At 44.5% G+C, this 20,112-nt stretch overlaps 1 protein-coding gene across 1 annotated transcript in view; it reads right to left on the bottom strand.

Moving 5' to 3' along the window:
• The window catches only part of Pde11a (phosphodiesterase 11A), a 348,364-nt gene extending 328,910 nt beyond the window's left edge, over positions 1-19,454 (bottom strand). Inside the window, exon 1 of the mRNA XM_028880604.2 lies at positions 18,047-19,454. Within this exon, the coding sequence (XP_028736437.1) occupies positions 18,047-18,949 (903 nt within the window). The 5' untranslated portion in view covers positions 18,950-19,454. The remainder of the gene's footprint in view (positions 1-18,046) is intronic.
• Between the last annotated feature and the right edge of the window lie 658 nt (positions 19,455-20,112).

Raw genomic sequence — 20,112 nt, forward strand, 5'->3', positions numbered from 1 at the left:
TGTTATAATTGCCTGTAAATATAAGTATACATGCCAATGTCTGTTTCACTAATTATAATGTGATATTTTGATGATTCATGTGCATTCTGCTCTGGTTTGAATATATTCCCCAAAAGTCTGTGTTAGAAACTGAATCCCCAAATTCATGTTGATGACATTGAAGGTAAGGCCTTCAGGGGATAATTGGGGTTAAGCGGCATCATAAAGGTGAGGCCTTATGGTGTCATCTGCTCAGACTCACCACAGGATATCCTCCACCACACCGTGATGGAGCAAGGAGGCCCTCACTGAATGCCCCTACCATGCTTTTGGACCAGTTAGCCTGTAGAACTCTGAAATCATCAAATCCCTATTATTTATGAATTACATTATCTTGGTTATTTTGTAATAGCAACAGAAAATAAACTATGGCATATTCCTTGTCTTTTTCCTCCCTCCAATTCACTTGGTTCAGAGCAGAAAACAACAACAACAACTGGGTCTTCTCCAAGTCTGAGATGGGGAGACACAGTGGAGGAGACAGAACAGCCTGTTTCTGACTCTAAGGCTAGTGGTACCTCAGTGTCTCTTTCCTATTTAATGAAAGGCATTGGAAGAGATAACACCTACCCTATCTTCCTCTCTGTGGTATCAGGAAAATCAATGAGATTATTCTGTACAAGTGCCAAGCCTGAAATAATATTCAAATATAAGAAACGTTTCTATTCATTCCAAACGCACCATATGGGTGATAGATAGGTGGGATTTCTGCAAAGAGAACATTGGAAATAGACGAACCAGCATTTCCACTGCAGCAGCAATCAGTATTATGGTGGAAATCTTACTCCGCGTGTCTCCTTAGACACACGGTGGTTTGTGGAAGGTGACAGTCTACGGGAAAAGGGATAAGTAGAGAGCAGTCTGGTGCTCATTCACTCAAGTTTTCCTATTCGGAACGTGAACAACATGGCCTTTAGCTTTATATGTTTATAGAGAATTTTGAATTAGGAATGCATCTGTAATGAATGGGTTCTTTTGTCAAGGAAGAAAAATGTCTTTCCTAAAGTTGGAGCGATCAGGTTCTGCTAGAAATCATAAAGGAAGGAAGATAGAGCTGTTAGGATTCTAAGGGGCTTTCCCTTCGGGGGACGGTCACAGGAGGACAGAAGTGGCTGAATTTCACAAATGAACAAGCACTTATTAGAACATTAAGACATAAGGGAAAGGGGCCATAAAACAGAGGGGATTAAATCCAACACACATCCTGGCGTGTTCAGGAAGATGGAAAGTATTTCCTTTTGTATACTGAAGAAGGGGGACACTCCCCCGAATGACACACTGACCATCGTAGGGTTAACAGAGACAAGACCCCAAGAAAACAACTGGCCTGCTGGTGAGAGCTCCAAAGAAGAAATGTTTATCATTGTCCTCATTTTAATAAAACGTGGGTGTTGGATATCAAGTATTTAAATGACAATTTCCCTGCCATTTGTTCTTAGAATGTCCCTGGGAGGCAAGGTCTTTTTTATAAAGCAAGACACTGACCCACAGGAAATACATTACAGCCACGGACCACATGGGGGAACAGTTTAAAATGTAATTAAACTCTGTGTACTTAAAAGGGAAGACAAACATGCCATGTACCTGATTTTAAATGGAGAAGAAGACACAATCACTGGCCACCCGGCAGTAAAAGCAGCAGCTTGCTGAGGGAGGCCTGTGAGATTTACATTTTGATTTTGAACTGAAAAGCTAGGAGTGAATCCTACTTGTGATGTTATATCTGTTTCATGTTCTCAGTACTGTCAGAAAGAGCCAGAAGACAAGGAGGAAAAACAAAAAACAGGCAGGAAAAGGGTGACCAGTAGAAAGGGGAGAAGCTGGGGAAAGAGCTGGGCGGGAGCCCTAACAAAACAGGGCCACCCTGAGGAGCCGGTTTCTGCAAAGAGAAGAACAGCACCCTGCAGAGCTGAGACTATAGGAAGAAGGGAGCAGGGAACCGGGCTGAGAGTCTGCAGCTCTGAGAACTCAGGGGTGTGTGTGGTAAATGTGTGTGTCCACTCCACCATTCTCTTGAGCTGCAGAGCACTGCCTGCTGTGATCTTTGGAAATGTCCTTTAGCCGCTTAATCAAACTGATCACTGATGACTCGAAAAGAGCTTCATCCTTCTCATGGATTGAGTGTTTTTCAGCAATGGTAGATAACCCAACTGAAAATGAACCAGGAGTCTGATGGGGCTTGACTGGCACATGCGAGGCCATCAGTCCATTCCCCAATATGTATATAAAAGGAGGAAGTCTGACGTCCTTACTGAACACAAGTACAGAATGGAGAAAAAAATGCTTCCCGGAGACAGTGGCTGCATTTGCTGTCCCCAAAGTCTTGATTCTGAGCTCTCTAGACCCATTGACCTGGCTTGCATTACCACCCCGCATCAGTGATTCTCTGTCTGACCTTCCATACTTTCTCCAGGGAATCGCTCTGCCTCCCCTGAAAGGTATCACCACTGTCATTTAAAAAAACACGGAAAGCAGAGTAAGTGCCTTTATTCTAACGTTACTGTCATGAACCTGGCCATCCTGATTTTGCCAAAGCCCCAGTCCAGTCCTGTTAGAGCCATAGTTTATTCTCCTACACACACACACACACACACACACACACACACACACACACACACACCATTCCTTGCTTTTATCCTCCACAGTCTGACTGGTATATACATGAAACATTTGGTTCCCCAGGCCTTCCTCTCTTTAATATCCCTAGTCTGTGCCACTGTATCCCTGTACCATCCTACACTAGTGGAGAAGCAAATGAAAGGACCCTTGACATCTAAGTGACTTAGCTTAGTGACATTCCCTAAAGGTTCTAAGCTGGCATTCCAACCTACTACAGTACTTTTACTTGCTCTTGTGACCAAATTCACAATTACATTCTGTTTTTTGTATTCGTGTGTGTGTGTGTGTGTGTGTGTGTGTGTGTGTGTGTGTGTGTGAATGAGAGAGAGAGAGAGAGAGAGAGAGAGAGAGAGAGAGAGAGAGAGAGAGAGAGACATACCATACCATGTATTAGGTGCTATGCTAACACATAGTTCTCCAAAGCCAGGAAAGCCATAGCCTAATACCTATAATAAATTCACAATTTAGTAGAAGGAATAATGAGCCAAAATTTAAATGACAGAAGCCAAAAGAATATGAGTCATTTGGGTAAAGCACTATGGGAGGGAGTGAGAAATCAATTACCTTCCATTCCAAGCATGCATTCTTTTAAATGTGTTGTTGTTGTTGTTGTTGTGTGTACATGGTGGAGTGGCACACATGCCACAACATGCAAGGACAGCTTTGGTAAGTCTATTCTCTCCTTGCACACCATGCACAACATGCAAGGGCAGCTTTGGTGAGTCCATTCTCTCCTTGCACGCCATACATGAGTTCCAGGAATTAACCCTGCCACCAGGCTCACACAGGAAGCACCTTGACCACTGAGCTATCTCATGGGCTCCCACTATTCATTCTTACATTTAAAGTCACAGCATCAGGTCTGTTCCAGCCTGGGTTCTGTTCCAGCCTGGGTTATGAGCAGGCATCCAGCACAGTTACACTGGACCCCACACCTGTCAAGTTCAATGCTCTAAAATTACTCTCTTGAAATTGGGAGTAATTTTCTTTTTTAATTTATGCCTTGAATATGAAGTCTGATCAGTCATGGCTCAGGGGTCTGCATATTGTTCAGTCGCCAGTGGGTTCTCAGCCTCCAGCTCCCTGCTCCATCCCATGACCCTGCCTCATTCTACTCAAGACCCTGAGGGTTAGTGGCTGTCTTCTTCTGGCATCTTCCATTCTCAGCTGGGCTCTGGCATGGGCATGGGGAGAGTCAAGGCTCCTTCAATGTCCTAAATCATCTCTACTCTATGATAGCATACCCAGAGAGGGATTCTGGGGGGGGGGTCCTCTAACCCACCCATCCTTTGGGGACTGCCTATCTACCATGTATAAGAGGGACTGATCAGATGGTACTGCCCTGGGAAAGGAGGAGATTGGATTTCCTGTCCCCTATAGCACGACCTTTTTTTTTTTTAACTTTATTATAAGTTATGTACCCTAATCTGATTTTGTCCCTTGACCTTGTAACCATCAGACCCTTGAGCTTAGACTAATAATTTCTTGAGCAAATTTCCTCCCTTCAGAGTCCAGAGTCTTCAATTCATTCTCAACAATAAAAAGGAAAAGTAGGCAAACAACAAGAACTATAAGCTTCTCCCTGAGCCTTTCTGATCCTGTCCAATCCCTCCAGATTTTTCTTTCTTAACACTTATTGCAAACAAAACCATAAAGAGCTGCTAGAGAGGACAGCTCGTGGCCTGACGACCTCAGACTTTGAGCAGGACAGCGGCTCTAGGTGACTGGGATAGGATCAAGCCACACAGGCCAGCAGCACCTCAGGTAAGTATTTCTCAAGCACACCAGCAGTGAAATGGGAGCTGGGAGCTTGTGCTGTCCCTGACCTGGTCTATAAAAGCTGCTCGCTTCATATCTCCGTTTCTCCCTCCCCCGCACCCACTGAAGGCAGCTCGGTGCTGGAGATGTAGAGCCAGCAAGGGAGAAACCTCTTGGGAATGGAACTCCCTGTCCGTGAGCCCTGCAGGAGCTCCAGTAGAGAAAGAAAGCTTCTGTGTGTGGCCATGATGGGTGCAACACTCTGCTTTGGAGGTGTGACTGTGAAAGCAACTATTAATGTAGATGTCCAATTTGGGTCCACGCATAAAAGAAAATGCATTCGTGAACTCTCATCTCTGAGATTACCTCTACTACTGTTTTGACCTATCAGTTTCCAGCCTTTTATGACAGACTTTTAACCTTTTGAGTCTTTACAAGGCAACAAACAACGTTGCTCATATATAATTTCACAAAACCTTGGCACTAGTCTTTTAAGGCGTGTACCGCATCCCCATTTTAGCATTATAGGCACAAATGACTGGAGAATTAAATATGACCCGGGCCATGGGTAGTGGGACTAAATCCAGTGTGTCTACTCCCAAACTGCTTCCATCAGCCACTTCCTTTGAGCTTTTGTTGTTGTTGTTGCTAAGAAAACTGAGAGTCTATTGCTTTCTAATATGCTTTGTTCATTGTTCACTTGATAGCTTTTTGTAAGCAATTTCCTCTGATTAAATATTCCATTTTATGATCAACCATAATCTAGTTAGCCAAGTCTTTAGTCAGACATTTTGGTTGATAATTTTACACTATTATAAGTAAGACTATAATAAATATTTATATAGACAAATCTCATCATCTGTAACCATAAAATTTTCCTTAGGATGACCTGGAATTTTTACATTAAAAAGAATGAATAGTCTTAAAGCAGTATGTAATTATTGCCAAATTTTCCCACATCATTGGCTCCCAAAGTCTGTGGCGTAGAGGCCAGTCTTGTCTCCAGAGCATTTAACAGTATCTGGAGTCTGTTAGGGGTTGCTACAAGTGAGCAAGCATCTCACTTGTGTAGAGGCCAAAGATGCTATAAGAATTTCATGATATATATACAGTCAACTCTCAACTGGCAGCAAAGACTTATCCACTCAATCCCAAATACCAATGGTGCCACTGCTGAGAAACACTGTGGTGGTTAATTTGAAGTGAGATATGATATATATATATATATATATATATATATATATATATATATATATATATATATATATATATATACATCTAGTAGATTATCTGTTTATTCTAACTGACTCTATCTCTCTGGACCATGATGATGATGACGGGTACAAACTCTAACCTGCAAATCATTGAGTGTTAGTCTTGGGACAAAGACTGTAATAGACTATAATAGGGGCTTCCATTTATTCAAATATAATTTACCAGGCACCCACTAGCTACCAAATGCTGTAGTACATGCTAAGTTACCATCCTAGGAGAAGGGTCAGATCAGTAAAAGACGAGAGAAGAGATAGCCTGCAGGTAAATTCACTTGCTAGTGAGAAAGGTTTTTTTTTTCATATTTATTTTCATTTTGTACCTTCCTATTTTCCATGAAATTTTGCACTGCATCATTTCCATATAATTCCTTGTTAAATTACTCAGTCTCACATGGTTGCTACATGAAATTACCAATAGAGCCACATTGCTATGAAGCCTTTTCTTGTTTCTTTAGAGGCTCTCTCTACAGAGTGAAATTGGCTCTCCCTTCAGCAGAAATCCAAGACCTTAAATATGAAACATTCTTGTGATGATAGTGGCTCCTCTTTTCCTAACTGACCTTTTGTGTCTGCAGTTTAACTCAGCTGAATCTGCATTTTGTTAATTTGGAGGTGGAAGAATGTTTCCCTGCCCTTTGTGTTTTGACTTAGTAAGTAGTCCAAGTGTCAGGACTGTCTATTCACAGCAGGCATGAGTGAAGAGCAGGGACCAAGCCAGAAGCTGCTCTCCTGATTCATCTTTAAAAATGGATGACAGAGAAGAGATGAGAGGTGCCTTGGCTCCAGGCTGGGCTCTCCAAAGCTCTCACTTTGCTCCCTGTGGGAATGCCAGGGACATGGCTGCTCCTAGCTGCTCTCCTCCTCCATTCTCCACATGAGAATCTCGGGACTACGAGCGAGAAGAGATGCCAGAGTCGTCAGATGGTTTCCAAGCCAGGACTGAAGAAGAAGAAAAGTAGGAGAAGAATCTGGTCTTGGTGTCACATTCCTGAAGACGAGGACGAAGCAGAAGACAGTCCTAATAACAGAGTGCAGCCTTCAGTCGACAGCCCTCTGGAAATAGAGGAGGGTGAAGAGGCTGACTGGGAAGCATGTGTACTCCAGAAAGTGGGCTACGGAAACAGAAATTCATAGCCTCACTTTTCCAGAAATCCATGTATAGAAAAGAGTAAAATTCTAGAAAGGTTTTCCAGCAACTGTGCCCCAAGCCTACAATTGTTAACTCCATTACAGCTGATATTAAACTTTAAATATGTAACCATGCACATTAGCACATTAGGTTGCAAAATACCCATAAAAGCTATTCACTCATTAAACTGTATACAGCCATTTAAATGATAAAAGAATACCATCAAAATTTTTAATTGGAAAAAAAAGTAAAGGTTAAAACATTCTGGTAACTGGATAAAGTGGTACAGACACAGCATAAAACATGCAGCCTTTAAAGTAGTGGTGAGATCGCATAGAAGAGAAACATAAAGGAAGCCTTGCTGTTCATTAGTGGCCAACAAATTTAAAATAAAATTAATCATGAAGCCAGACATGGTAGTTCCTGCCTGTGATCCCCACCCTCAGGAGGTGGAAGCAGAGGAATTGTGGGTTTGCAGCCATTTTGAGACCTTGTTTCAAAAACAGTAGCAACAAAGGGTTGAGGGTGTGATGAGGATGGGCAGAGCACTTTTCTAGTACGCAATACACAGACACAGACACAGACACACATGCACTCGCGCATGTGCGTGTGCGCATGCACAGACACACACACTCACACCTCCATGCCAGAGATTCTCCTATCCTAATACACTATTTCCTAATACACTATTAGAACTGGATGCATTGCTATTTGGTCTTCATCGGCCCTTTAATGTCACTTGCCAACATTTATATACTTTACAATGAATTAATCCAAGTATTGTCATTTTTAAAACTCTTTAGGATTTCAACACTAAAACTGCAGATTGTCAGGCTGGAGATTTAATATAGAGATTGTATATAGCACAGAAACCTAACATGTAGTTTTTTAATTACATATTGTACCAGAAAATTAAACGTATTGATCAATTATAGAAAGAAATTCAACATGGCTATGTTTGTCAAACGCCGAAGTGTATTGTGATCAGTAAATCCCCTCGGTCTAATGTTCACTTAGACCATCTAATGTTCACATAGACTTTATATTTTATTTTATTTTATTTTATTTTTGTAGACTTTATATTTTAAAACAATCACTGCCTATGTAAAAGACCTCAGCGTCAGATATCCCACATTGTTTCATCTTGTGTGGAAAGACAAGACGTAGAAATGAGTTTCCTGAGAGAGCAAGTTTGGGCTCACAGACTCCAAAAACAAAGCATGCTGGGAGGTCACATGAGAAAGGAGTGGGTCGGTCAGTTGGCAGAAGTGAGGAGGACAGAACAGGCTGGAAGCTTTCCCTGGGGCTTTTGAGGGAAGGAATAGGTAAGGAGGGAAGGTGCATGAAGTTGGCTTCGGATTAGCTGGTTTGAATAGTTTTGGTAGGCTCTGAGCCAGAGAAACCATCTTTACTAGGCTGGTACCAAGCCCTAGTGTGAAATTTTGGCTTAAAATGAAATGTCCCCACCCCTACCCCCAAAGAAATGTGCTTTGAAGGTTCGGTCCTCAGTGCAACGGGTGTTGCTGTGCTGTTCTGGGCCAAGAGCTGACTCATGACAACTGCTGGGCTGGACTCCCTTTGTCCACCCCACCTTCTCAGTTTCGACCAGCGTGGGCACTGGCAGAAAGGCAGGGGATGAGGAGGGCCCTGTTTCCTTGACTCCCTCTCTTCAAAGTCATGGCTTGTCCCTGGGTGAGTTCCTCTCCCCAGGCCATAAGACATGGCTAGGCGGCCCCTCCTCACAACTATTGTACTCTTGGAGTTTTGAAAGTTGCCTTCCAGTCTCAGGGTGGCAGTTTGGGAGGGGTGAGGAGAGCCGAGCTAGCAACTGGCCCAATGTATTGGTGATAACTCTAAGTAATAGAAGAGAAGCAGGGCTTTCACAAAGATATGGCCGATAGACCGCTAATAAGACCAAACTCAGAATCTGTAGCTTGTAAATGCAGCCATCTGAAATCCGAATATTTATGAGACCTTTTGAAACTATGTGAAGCATAATACTTATAATCGATAAGCTTGAAAGGGCAGCACTTCTAAAAAAAAAATAATCGCAAGGCTGATCAATATTATCTCCCACATCTGTAAGGGATTTGCAAAGAAAAACAAAACAAAATAAAAGCCTGGTATTTGCAATGCTTTGAGCTGGAAGCAGTACTTAATCTTTAAAAGTCTTCACGGTTTGAATGAGATAACCATGAGGAAGCCAGAAAATCCAGCTAGGCAGAGCAGTTATGTTCTGCCAGGGAAGTTTTCAGGGATATGTTCCTAGTTACCAGTGTTTATATGGTTGGGGTCAGGCTGGTTGCTTTCTTTTGTTTGTTTGAGACAGGGTCTCACTATGGGTGGCCTGAAAGTCACTAAATAGACCAGGTAGGCCTCAGAATTACATGGGATCCGCATGCCTCTGCATCTTCACTGCTGGAATCAAAGGTGTGTGCCGTCACACTCAGCGAGGCTGTTCTGTGTGTGAGAGGGTTTCTACTTGAACTCTTCAAAGCAAAAGAAAAAATACAATTAAAAAAAGGACATTGAGCCGGGTGGTGGTGGCACACACCTTTAATCCCAGCACTCGGGAGGCAGAGCCAGGTGGATCTCTGTGAGTTTGAGGCCAGCCTGGGCTACCAAGTGAGTTCCAGGAAAGGCACAAAGCTACACAGAGAAACCCTGTCTCAAAAAAAAAAAAAAAAAAAAAAAAAAGACATTGAAGTGAATACTTGATTGATATAGACAAGCAGTTCAGATAACCCCTTTATTTAGGTTTATAAGTCTTTACTTTTTAATCTTCAAAATAGAGAGTAAATAGTTTAAGGATACTGTCTTAGGGTTTCCATTGCTGTGACAAAACACCACGACCAAAAAGCAAGTTGGGGAGGAAAGGGTTTATTTGGCTTATACTTTCAGATCACAGTCCATCATTGGAGGAAGTCAGGATGGGAACTCAAGCAGGGCTGAAACCTGGAGGCAGGAGCTGATGCAGAGGTCATGGACGGGTGCTGCTTACTGGCTTACATCCCATGACTTGCTCATTCTGCTTCTTATAGAACCCAGAACCATCAGTCCAGGGATAACACCACCACCATGGGCTGGACAACCCCCCCACCCCCGCCCCCATTGATCACTAATTGAGAAAATGCCTTACAGCTGGAGCTCATGGAGGCATTTTCTCAGCTGAGGCTCCTTCTTCTGTGATGACTCTAGCTTGTGTCAAGCTGACGCAAAACCAAGCAGCACAGATATCCTCGGGAGATGAGCTTCCAGCTTAGACATCCATGTTGTCTGAACAGGCAGAACTTGCTGTTTGGAGGCATATTAGCTGACCAGTGTGAGGCAGGGAGAAGAACAATCACTCAGTTCACTACCATCTCTGCTGGGTCCACTGCACGGTTAGTGAAATCTTGATCAAGATCTCATAGGGCTCTTATGTAAGAGATCACTTAAGACAAGTACCCAAGAGTACTAACGTTAAGGAAGTAGAGCAGGTGCATTACATCATTACAGGGATTTGAAGAAGGCAGTCAGACGTGTAGTCAAGGTGGAATGAGACACAGATCAGCGAGTTTCAAGAAGTTGAACTGGGTGGCGGCGGCGGCGGCGGGGCGGGGCGGGGGCGGCGGCGGCGGCGGGCGGCGGCGGCGCACGCCTTTAATCCCAGCACTCAGGAGGCAGAGCCAGGCAGATCTCTGTGAGTTCGAGGCCAGCCTGTCTACAGAACAAGATCCAGGTCAGGCACCAAAACTCCACAGAGAAACCCTTCTCAAAAAAACAAAAGTTTCAAGGAGATGAACATCTAAGGATAAGAGAGAAAAAATGGACTGGAACTCACTGTGTAGCCCAGGTGTCACAAACATGTGTCTTAGACCCCCCAGCGCTGAGATGTCATTAGGAGCTACCATAACTACCTAGACTGTAAGGGAAGAGGTAAGTGAAGGACAGGGATAAGTGTGCATACGGTAGTGAGCGGCCAGGAAAGACCACTCCAGGAGTGGCTGGGCATGAAGGTTCTACAGGCCACACATCTCAGCTTGAATCCCAGCTCTCCCCATGGTCAGCTGAGTCATTTCGAACAAATGCTTTTTCTTTTTTGTTTTTGTTTTTCGAGACAGGGTTTCTCTGTGTAGTTTTGGTTCCTGTCCTGGATCTCACTCTGTAGACCAGGCTGGCCTCGAACTCACAGAGATCCGCCTGGCTCTGCCTCCCGAGTGCTGGGATTAAAGGCGTGCGCCGCCGCCTGGCTTGAACAAATCCTTAAGGTGGCCAAGCCTCAGCCTTCCCTCTGATAAAATGAAGCAGTATTAAGCGGACTGAAAGGACAAATTCTTACTGAAGGGTTAATAACCGGCCTTAGTACACTGGTAAGTGGGGTGATCGTTACCAACAGTGCAGTTCTTACTGCTCTTTTCAGTATTGTTAATTGATACCCTACAGAGCTGTCTCACAGTTTTCCCACGGTTTTCATTCAAATGAAAAATATTTCTCATCCTATATTTGCAAACCTATGTTTTCTGATCAAAAGCAATTTATCATTAATATGTGAAACTACAGTTTTGTTGGAACCAGCCAGTTAATAAGAATCCCTTGTGATTATAGCAATTACACACCTTATAATACCAGGAAACCTTTGCTATTTTCATCCAAAAACAAATAAATAAATTTAGCCTCGAATGCCTATAAATGGCCAAGAACCTAAGTTTCTCCCAAAATATTATAAACCCACCCCGTTTTCTTACAATTAGGCTCGCCATTTTATGACTCACATCCTACTTTTCCAAAGGAGTGTGGTCAGGTTGCCACACACCACCCTTCAAATAAGGAGCTAAGGAAGTGGGCAGGGCACCCCAGGGATCTTTGTGATTCTCTACAAGACAGAGCAGAGTTATTTGAGAAGAAAACTTCTCATGTCTCCTGCATACTATATTAGACAGGAAAAATTAGCTTCCAAGTTAAGCCTGCCTTGTAAATAAACAGGTGACCAAACCTCCAGAGGAAAAATAAATCGGTCAGATTAGTAAACATTTAGTTTATGGGTTAAGGGGAAGAGTTGAGTTCACCTTAAATCACCTCTCCATGATTTCTGGGGGGCCAGAACTTGTCTGTGCTCCTTCTGCAGACAAAGCAGCCGAGTGCGATTTGTCCTTGTGTTTATCATGATCATGTATCTGTCAGGAAGAGGGGCTGAAATAGGAAATGTTTCCTGCTGCAAGCACAAAAATCAATTCTGGTTCTGGGCTAGTGAACTTGCTTGTAGGCTTGAGGGAATTTTTAAAACACTGTGTATAGAGCTGAAAAAAAATTTATGGAATTCCTTTATAACACAGTGTTGGAGTAGGGTCAACATCCCTTTTAAAGTCAACCTCACTGCTCAACGATGGGACCATGGACCATTTGTGGCCCCCTGACTTCCACCCCTGCGTTCCCTCATTAGGGACAGGGGCGCCTTCATCACCAAGCTTTCTAGATACCTAAAATCAATTCCTCCTGAGACTGACATTTTAAATGTAAATATGGAGATTAAAATCATGTGGAAAATGAAATTCCATAAAAAACGAACTGTTATTAGTCTAGTATTAGCTGGTTCATAATGAACATACCACTGTAGTATAATGCGTTCTTAAGTGCAACGTAGTGTATGACTTTTGTTTTCTATCTCTTCTCTAGCATGAGCAATCAGCTGCCTCTTCTTACATGATGGGAAGGCAGAGTATAGATGGCAAAGATGGAGGAAAAATAGTATCCCTGGCAGGAAGGAAGCAAAGCACAGAAATAGAAAGGCCCTATCCAGGCATCGAAAATGGTACATAATTTAATTAGGATGAGCTGAGGCCGCGTGAAGGACTGCAATACACACTGGGCTGGAATAAAACTGAGCCTCTTATACTCAGTATGACTCACAGTCAGGCAGGACCAGCTTCGTGAGCATGTGGCCAGAGCAGTTGTGGGAGGAGGGGTGGATGCTGCTCCGTTGCCCTGTGAGACATCCTTAACACTTTGGTCTTAGGCTCTGCTTTGCATGTGAAGTCCAATGGAATGATCGAGTCTGAACCAGGACTTGAGAGATCTGGTTCTATATGTGCTCCCATCCCACTTTCTGCCCCCAAACTAGGTTTTGGCCACCTGACCTTTGCTCCTTAGGGTCCCAGGTCCCATTCAGACTCCCTCCTCTCCCCTTTGCTCTGGAAATAGGCATTGCAACCTGGCCATCCATAGCGGAAGAAGCCTGTATGCCACATCTGCTGTAACTCTCTGCTGCTGAGTGGGGTCTGAGTGGAAGTGTAAGAGCAACTGTGTGGCCCATGCCTGCTCAGGGTGGAACAAGTTTGTGATCATCTCCACCCTGAGCTGGACGCACCAGGGAGCATTCAGCAAGCAGTTCATCCAGGGCCAGATTCAAGAATTTTTCAGTCTGGAAGTTGCAGTCATTCTGTCCTGAAAGTGGCTGTGGTTTGGAGCTCTGACTCTTGGGAATGAGGACATCTCAGTGCCATCATTTTACACTAAATTCCACTAATGACATAGCTGGTCCTACACAGAGCTTTTTTGTTAACCTAGTTTCTCTCTCTAGTTGAGGTTTTATTTGTTTGCTTGCTTTGTTTTGTGTTAAGAGGGGGTCCCACTCTGTAGCTCAAGCTGGCCTCAAAGCCGCAAACTTAGAGCAATTGTCCCGATCGTATGCACAGAAGGCTGGGATTGGAGGCCTAGGTCACCACATCCTGATGACTCCTGTGTTCTGATAAAGCCGTTACCCCTCTCCATATCTCTCAAGCTTAGAATCTCCGAATCCCCATTGATTTAATCCCCCCCCTCACCCAAATTCTCACCTACAGGACACATCCTCCCATCTATTCCCTGCTGCCAATCCCCCCTCCCCAACCCCTGTCTCTGCTTTAATTCAGTTGTTCATTATGACTCCACCAGATCGCCATAACGTACTCCTAATTATTCTCGAAGCTTCAAGTCTTCATCTGTTCAGTCCTTTCAGTCACTGCCACCCAGGTACCCAATGTGCCATTTTGATCATGCTAATGAGCTTCTTGTGGCCTACTGTCAGCAAATTCTCTTATCAGATGCTCAAGGTCCTTCATGTGGTCTCAACTCACTTTCACACACCTGAAATATATCTAGCACATGCGATCTTTTAGCTGAGTGAAAACACTCCTTGTCACCTGGACACATTTTGTGCTTGCATGTCACTCTCTTCTGAAGCCATTTTTGCAGTACCTAAAACACTTCCCCAAGCCTCAAAATCATCTCCAGCCAGGAAATCTGACCCTTTTTAACAGCTAGCATGGTGCCTCCTTCAGGGAGTCTTCCACAACAAAGTTGAGCTCACAGTGACTCTGAAAGGGATGCCATCCTGCTTCACCATTTGAGCATAATGTGGCAGAGAGTGAGTGCATAGCTCTCATGTCGAGCACTTGGAGGACAGGAAGTGTGCCCTCTTACCCTTGGACACTCCTGGGTATAATGGGCCTCTGTACTTGCCTGTTGGATCTGACGAATTAGTGACTCTGTTGTGTAAACAGATCAGGTCTTCTGAAAACCTAGCACACCTGGAACTCTCCTGCGTCATCCCCTTTCCTCCTCCGGTTCACTTAACAAAACAGCCTGCTGCTTTTCAGCTCCAAACCCATCAAACACCTGTATCGTCATTATCAACACCAACACAGACTCATCTCGCATTTTATTAATGTCTAAAGTGTTATATTCTGGGTGTTTGGAATAATCTCCAAGAGAACACCTGTTACTTAAGTGCTCTTATTTGCAACCTCTTGAGGGCAATTTACTCATTACTATATTAAAGTGGGTTGTTTAATAACTTATAACTGTCAGAGAAGAAAGGTAAATTACAGTCACTATGATCAAACTGGATACCTAAAAGGAATGTATTTTTCTACTTGCAACTCTTAGTTTTTTCCCTAATTTCAATCCTGTTTTCTAGGACCAATTAAGAAGTGCAATGCAAAATAGTGAAAGCAAGGAGATTTATTTTTGCTGCCAAACTCCTATTCAACCTTAGTATCTCATTAAATATTCTACCCTTGACTTCAGGATGTCATATGCATTATCATAATTGTATAAGTGTCTTTAATGCCTTTTTCTTGAAGAAAAATGAAGCCCCCAAATGATTAAGACCATTAACCTAATTACCCAATAATTAAATTTTTGAAACTTTGTGTGATAAAATTTTATTCTCTTGAAGAAAAAAAGGGTACTAACTGAATCTGAGCAAGACACACCTTACTACATGGATTTATAAAGAATCAAGAAGGATGGTTATAGTTTTACATAGAGACTTCAAGATGTTTACATACATAAGAATTACTTAATGCATCATAATTAAAGGGCAAACCTGGAGAGATGGCTCAGCAGTTAAGAACACTGATCTTCCAGAGGACCAGGGTTCAATGTTCAACATCCACATGACAGATTGCAAGCATCTCTAAGTCCAGATCCAGTGTATCCAATGCCATTTTCTGGCCCCTGTGGGTACTGCATGCATGCGATGCACAGACACATGCAGGCAGAACACCCAAGCATATAAAATAACTTTGATTAAAGATAGACATTTGAAAGAGTCAGTCTTCATTATGAGAACTCTGTAAACACAGAGAAAGGAAAGGATGGGGAAAATGCTAGAACAGAGAAAGGAGGCAGCAGCAATGTAGCTCTGGAAATCTTACCTAGAGGAACAAAGCCTCGAGCTTTCGCTAGACTAGATATGATTACGTGTCGTCAATGACACTTAAGGGACTCTTAAGAATAGAAGAACAGCTATTTATATATTCCTTGAATGCAATGTTGGTTTGAAAACGGTTGCTTTGAAGATGGAGCACGACTCAGGGAAAAATTAGACTGGTCAAATGTGCTGAGTTCATACCTGAGTCTCAGATAAGAGCAACACTTGAAAGGAGGGAAAGAGAAGAATGCGGACAAGCCGGACACCACCACCACCACAATCACCAGAGACTGTCGCCATTTCTTGAATAATTGCCACGCGCCAGGTCCTGCCTCGGGAGCTTTGGTGCAGTTTCTAACTTCATGTCCACATAATAACCTTTGCCAGATAGTGTATGGTTCCCACTTTGTGGGTGAAGAAATGGAGACTGTGAGATTAATTCTCCTTAGGCCCTACTAACGATGATGATAATGTATTAAAACAAAAGGAAAAATCAATTTTATCAGAGTATCATAGGTAAAATGAAAGAAAACACTAACAACTAAAAATACACAGACACATAGCAGAAGTCAATGGTAAAGTAAATAATTAATAATAATAGTAATAATAAGTTTCTCACCCAAAACAGGTGAAACTAAAGTAACCCAAGACCTTAAGCTCCCTACAGCACCTTCCACCTACCTTCCCTCCTCAACTCTACAACAAGCTTGTCTTATTTATAGCCACTGTCTCTGCCCTGGAGGAAAAAGGGAAAAGAAAAAGCTCCTTCTCCCATGTCAGCTTCCAAATACAAAAAGGCAGCTCACTTTACACTGTCTGCAGACCAAGGGCCGAGCTCACAGGAAACAACAGCTGCTGAGAGCCGATTTGCTGTGCCTGTAACGACATCCATAATCACAATTCTAGGCATCAGGAAGACAGGCTGAGGATGCCAAGAATTATAGTTTTGAAGAAAGTGCTGTATATGAACAATATCTAAGGAAAGTTATGAGCTGAAAGAGAACAAAAGCCATGGAAATAGGGGAAACTCAATTGTGGATGAATAAGAAATGTAAAGGCAATAAAACGACGACTGTCCAAGGTTCTACAAGTATCATCCCATTCAGGAGGGACTTTTGTAGCTCACATACACAACAGGGGTGTGGCAAGAGTAGGAAAGGATTTGTGATCTGTATGATATTTTGTAGACTCTTAATATATCAATTATTAAATGTTTTCATTCCTTCCCATGACTTTCTAGGACTATAGAGAAATTGACACTAATTGAAAATCATAATTAGGTTGCTGATCCTCAACTTATCGAAGTCTTTAAGAAGGATATAATGAATAATGTATCTAATTAATAACAAAAGACTAACAAAACAAAATTATTTTCCTAGACATTCCTTAAGATTAAAGGATCATGTTGACAGACATGTCACAAACATGAGACTTGGGTTTAGCTCAGCTCAGTCGGTCTATGTAAAACTATAAACTTTCAGATGGAACAGAGAAAAAAAAATTACAAAAAATATGTCCTTCCTACAACTTCTGCTGTTGTGCTCAATAGCATCCAAACTCTAGAGAAACACATGCCTCTGTGAGCAAGGTATAGTCGTGAAATGACCATAGGACCAAGGGGAAGAACTTTCCATTCTTAAGAACTCTGAGGACATCTCACAGAAAGTGATACCCAGCTCCACCACTCAGAGATTGAAGGAATGAAAACTGACTGCCTTTCAGATCCAGCATCTCATATCACATTCAAATCACTGTAAAAATGAAAAGACAGGGAAACCAGACAACAGCATGTTGGGCTTGCTTTCCACTCACATCCAGCATGCTCGCTGTGCCTATTGCTTTAGGAATTGCTAAAAAATATTCCAATGGGGGTATTTTACAAACTAAAACTCCACTTGCTCCCCTCTGTCTAAAGCTGACTGCTGTATCCAAGCTTGGAGATGACTAGTCCCTTGTCCAACCTCTCTACACTCCACTGAAGCAGATAGGAAGAAGACCAGAATGGGTCAGAGATTGAGTCTCCCCAGCTTTCCTCCTCTCTTTTGCATCTTTCCTACCTTGGGACTCATGCAAATTTACTAGAGAAAAGGTAGGCATCAAGTATGTAGGTAGGTGTTCTGTTCACCTTCCAATCTTGAAACAGAGTATGAAAAATCACCATATCCCACCCCTCACGCCACCCGCACCCCGGCAAACACCAGAGACACAAAATACCCATTTTCTTCGGGATAACACTAGGATTCTAGAAGATACACCTCTTTCAAAAAGTTCATGCATTTAAACCATAAGACATGTTCTTAAGGATATAGTATCTTGATAGAGATACATGTGTTATTATTGAGTGGTACACAAATTTCCCATAAGCCATTGTGTTAGGAAAAGACCATTCCATCAAAGATGGTGTAACACTCTAACTAAACACAAAAAGGAAGTTAAACAGCAAGACTATATTGCAAAGATCTAAATAAAAATGCTCCTGGTTGTCAAAGGATGGGGGCAGGCGTGGCGGCCAAGCCAGTGGGCTGGGGGACCAGAAGACAAGCAAAACCCTACCTGATAGGCATCAGGAATGTTGACTGTTTCTCCATGTTCCCCGACATAGCCAATGATGCCTTTGCCCCAGGGGACCTGCACCTCATTTGAGTTCTCTGTGCTGCTGCAGGGGAGCAGTGGGGTTCCCGCATGCACATCAAAAAATTTGGAGACCAGACTCTTCTTGCCAGCAGCTGCCCCCTCCACTAAGAAGAGAGAGCAACGGTCAGCGTCCACCATGAGACAGACAAAGATGAGGATCTTGTAGCTTAGGCTGGTGAGGTCAAGGTCATTGGAAATGTCCTTGACCAGTTCCAAGAAAAACTGGCGTTCGTTATGCTTTTTGAGGTGGCATTTGTAGTCGATGGCCGTAGGGGGATACTGAGGCAGATTCACTCTCGATTCCAGCAGGGCACTGAGGATGTGGGCTGTGGTAGGGGGCAGAGAGCTGGCCTTCCTGAGCAGGGCTCTCCGCCGGACACTGCTCATGGGCTCCTGGGCCCGGGAGGTCACCTGTTCATCGTAGGTCCTGTTCACATGGATAGCTTTAGAGCGGGCAAAGCTCTTCCTCAGCTCTTTCTGCGAAGCTTTCCGCTGCAGGCTCCCATCGCCCCGGCTGCCACTGGCCCAGCTGGGACTCAGGGGAACCCCAGCACTTTCCCCACCACTGGGCGTGTTGGCAGAGCCCTGGGGTCCAGCACCACCACCTGTACCAGCGCTGCCTCGGCCACTACCCTGAGCCGAGCTACCAGTGCCAGCCAGGGCAGGCTTCAGGCCCGAAGCCCCCTGTCCCGGACTGTGCCTCTGCAGCCACTTGTCCACCAGCTCCTGCTTCCCTTTCCGCATCAAATAATCTTCCAACAACTCTGGGTGCCTATCCAAAAAAGTTTCCACCTCCCCGAAGTCCATGCTGGAGGCTGCCATGACCCAAAGCACCCCTTGCCTCGTCTCTCTACTCTTGGACCACACGGTAACCTGTCCCGAGGCCTCTAGCAGTTGCTGCACATGTTTGCCCACACCAGGGTCCCCAGCTCCGTGCTACCTCCCGGCGGGCCAGCAAGAGGGTGATAAGAACAGCAGGATCCCAGCTGGGAGGTGGCCGCTCCTTCCGAGGCTCAGAGCCGCTGCCGCCCACCCTACCCCTGCTCCTCTTGCTCCGCACAGGTGCCGGCCCGGAGCGCCGGCCGCGGCCACCGCTGCTTCCCGGGCGGCTCGCGCCACCGCTGCTCCAGCTCCCGCAGCTGCCGCTCCGCCGCCGCTGGAGCCGGCAGAGTGGACCACTGTGAGCCGGAGGTAGGCAGGACACGCCCCGGAGTGAGGCTCTGAGCCTGCTGGGGGTAGGAGAGGAGGAGCAGACGGGACGCACAGCAGCCAAAGTCCACGGCCCAGGGTGCCAGGCGGTTCCTGGAAGAGTCTCTGCGCAGCGCCGAGTGGGGAACGCACCTAGATGCCCCCCCTCCGCCCCGCGCGCCGCCCTTCCAGCCTCACCTCCCCAGCCCGCCCCGCTCCGCCCCCTAATCCTTCAGCTTTCCAGAAGGGCCCTGGGGAGCCCAGTGGGAGTCCAAGTACTGAGAAATATTGATGATTTGTGAGGATCAGAACCCAAAGTGCACTCTGAAGAAAGGAGGGTCCCCAGAGTCAGCCGGGGTTTTATTTTTCTAGGATGAGACTGTACTTTTAGTTTGCTCCGTTCCTCGGACTACCCAGCACTCTGTGGGCGTGCAGTAAATATTAATCAAACTAGTTTCCTTGAAGTTCCCTGTGTAAGAGATTCTTGAATCTAACGAAACTCGGGGATACTCACCACCTCCCTTCTCTCGGTGATGGAGGGGAGCTGTTCTTTGAAGGAGGGGGTAAATCTCACTTACCCTGATTTAGGGAGACCCCTTGGAGCGGGGGCTCATGGACCCGCGGATGCGGGGCTCCTTTTCTGCTGCATGCTAGATTCATTGGTTCTCTTCCTCTCACTAAAGAGTTCTCACCTTCTCTTCCTTCTCTCTCAAAAGTCACAAGATCTTGTGCTTACGGTAGTACCAAGATGTCTGCACTGTGACTGGTTCCTCTTGGCCCTGCCCTGGCAGTTTTTT

Source organism: Peromyscus leucopus, chromosome 4 (assembly GCF_004664715.2).
Source record: "Peromyscus leucopus breed LL Stock chromosome 4, UCI_PerLeu_2.1, whole genome shotgun sequence".
In the NCBI taxonomy this organism is placed as follows: domain Eukaryota; kingdom Metazoa; phylum Chordata; class Mammalia; order Rodentia; family Cricetidae; genus Peromyscus; species Peromyscus leucopus.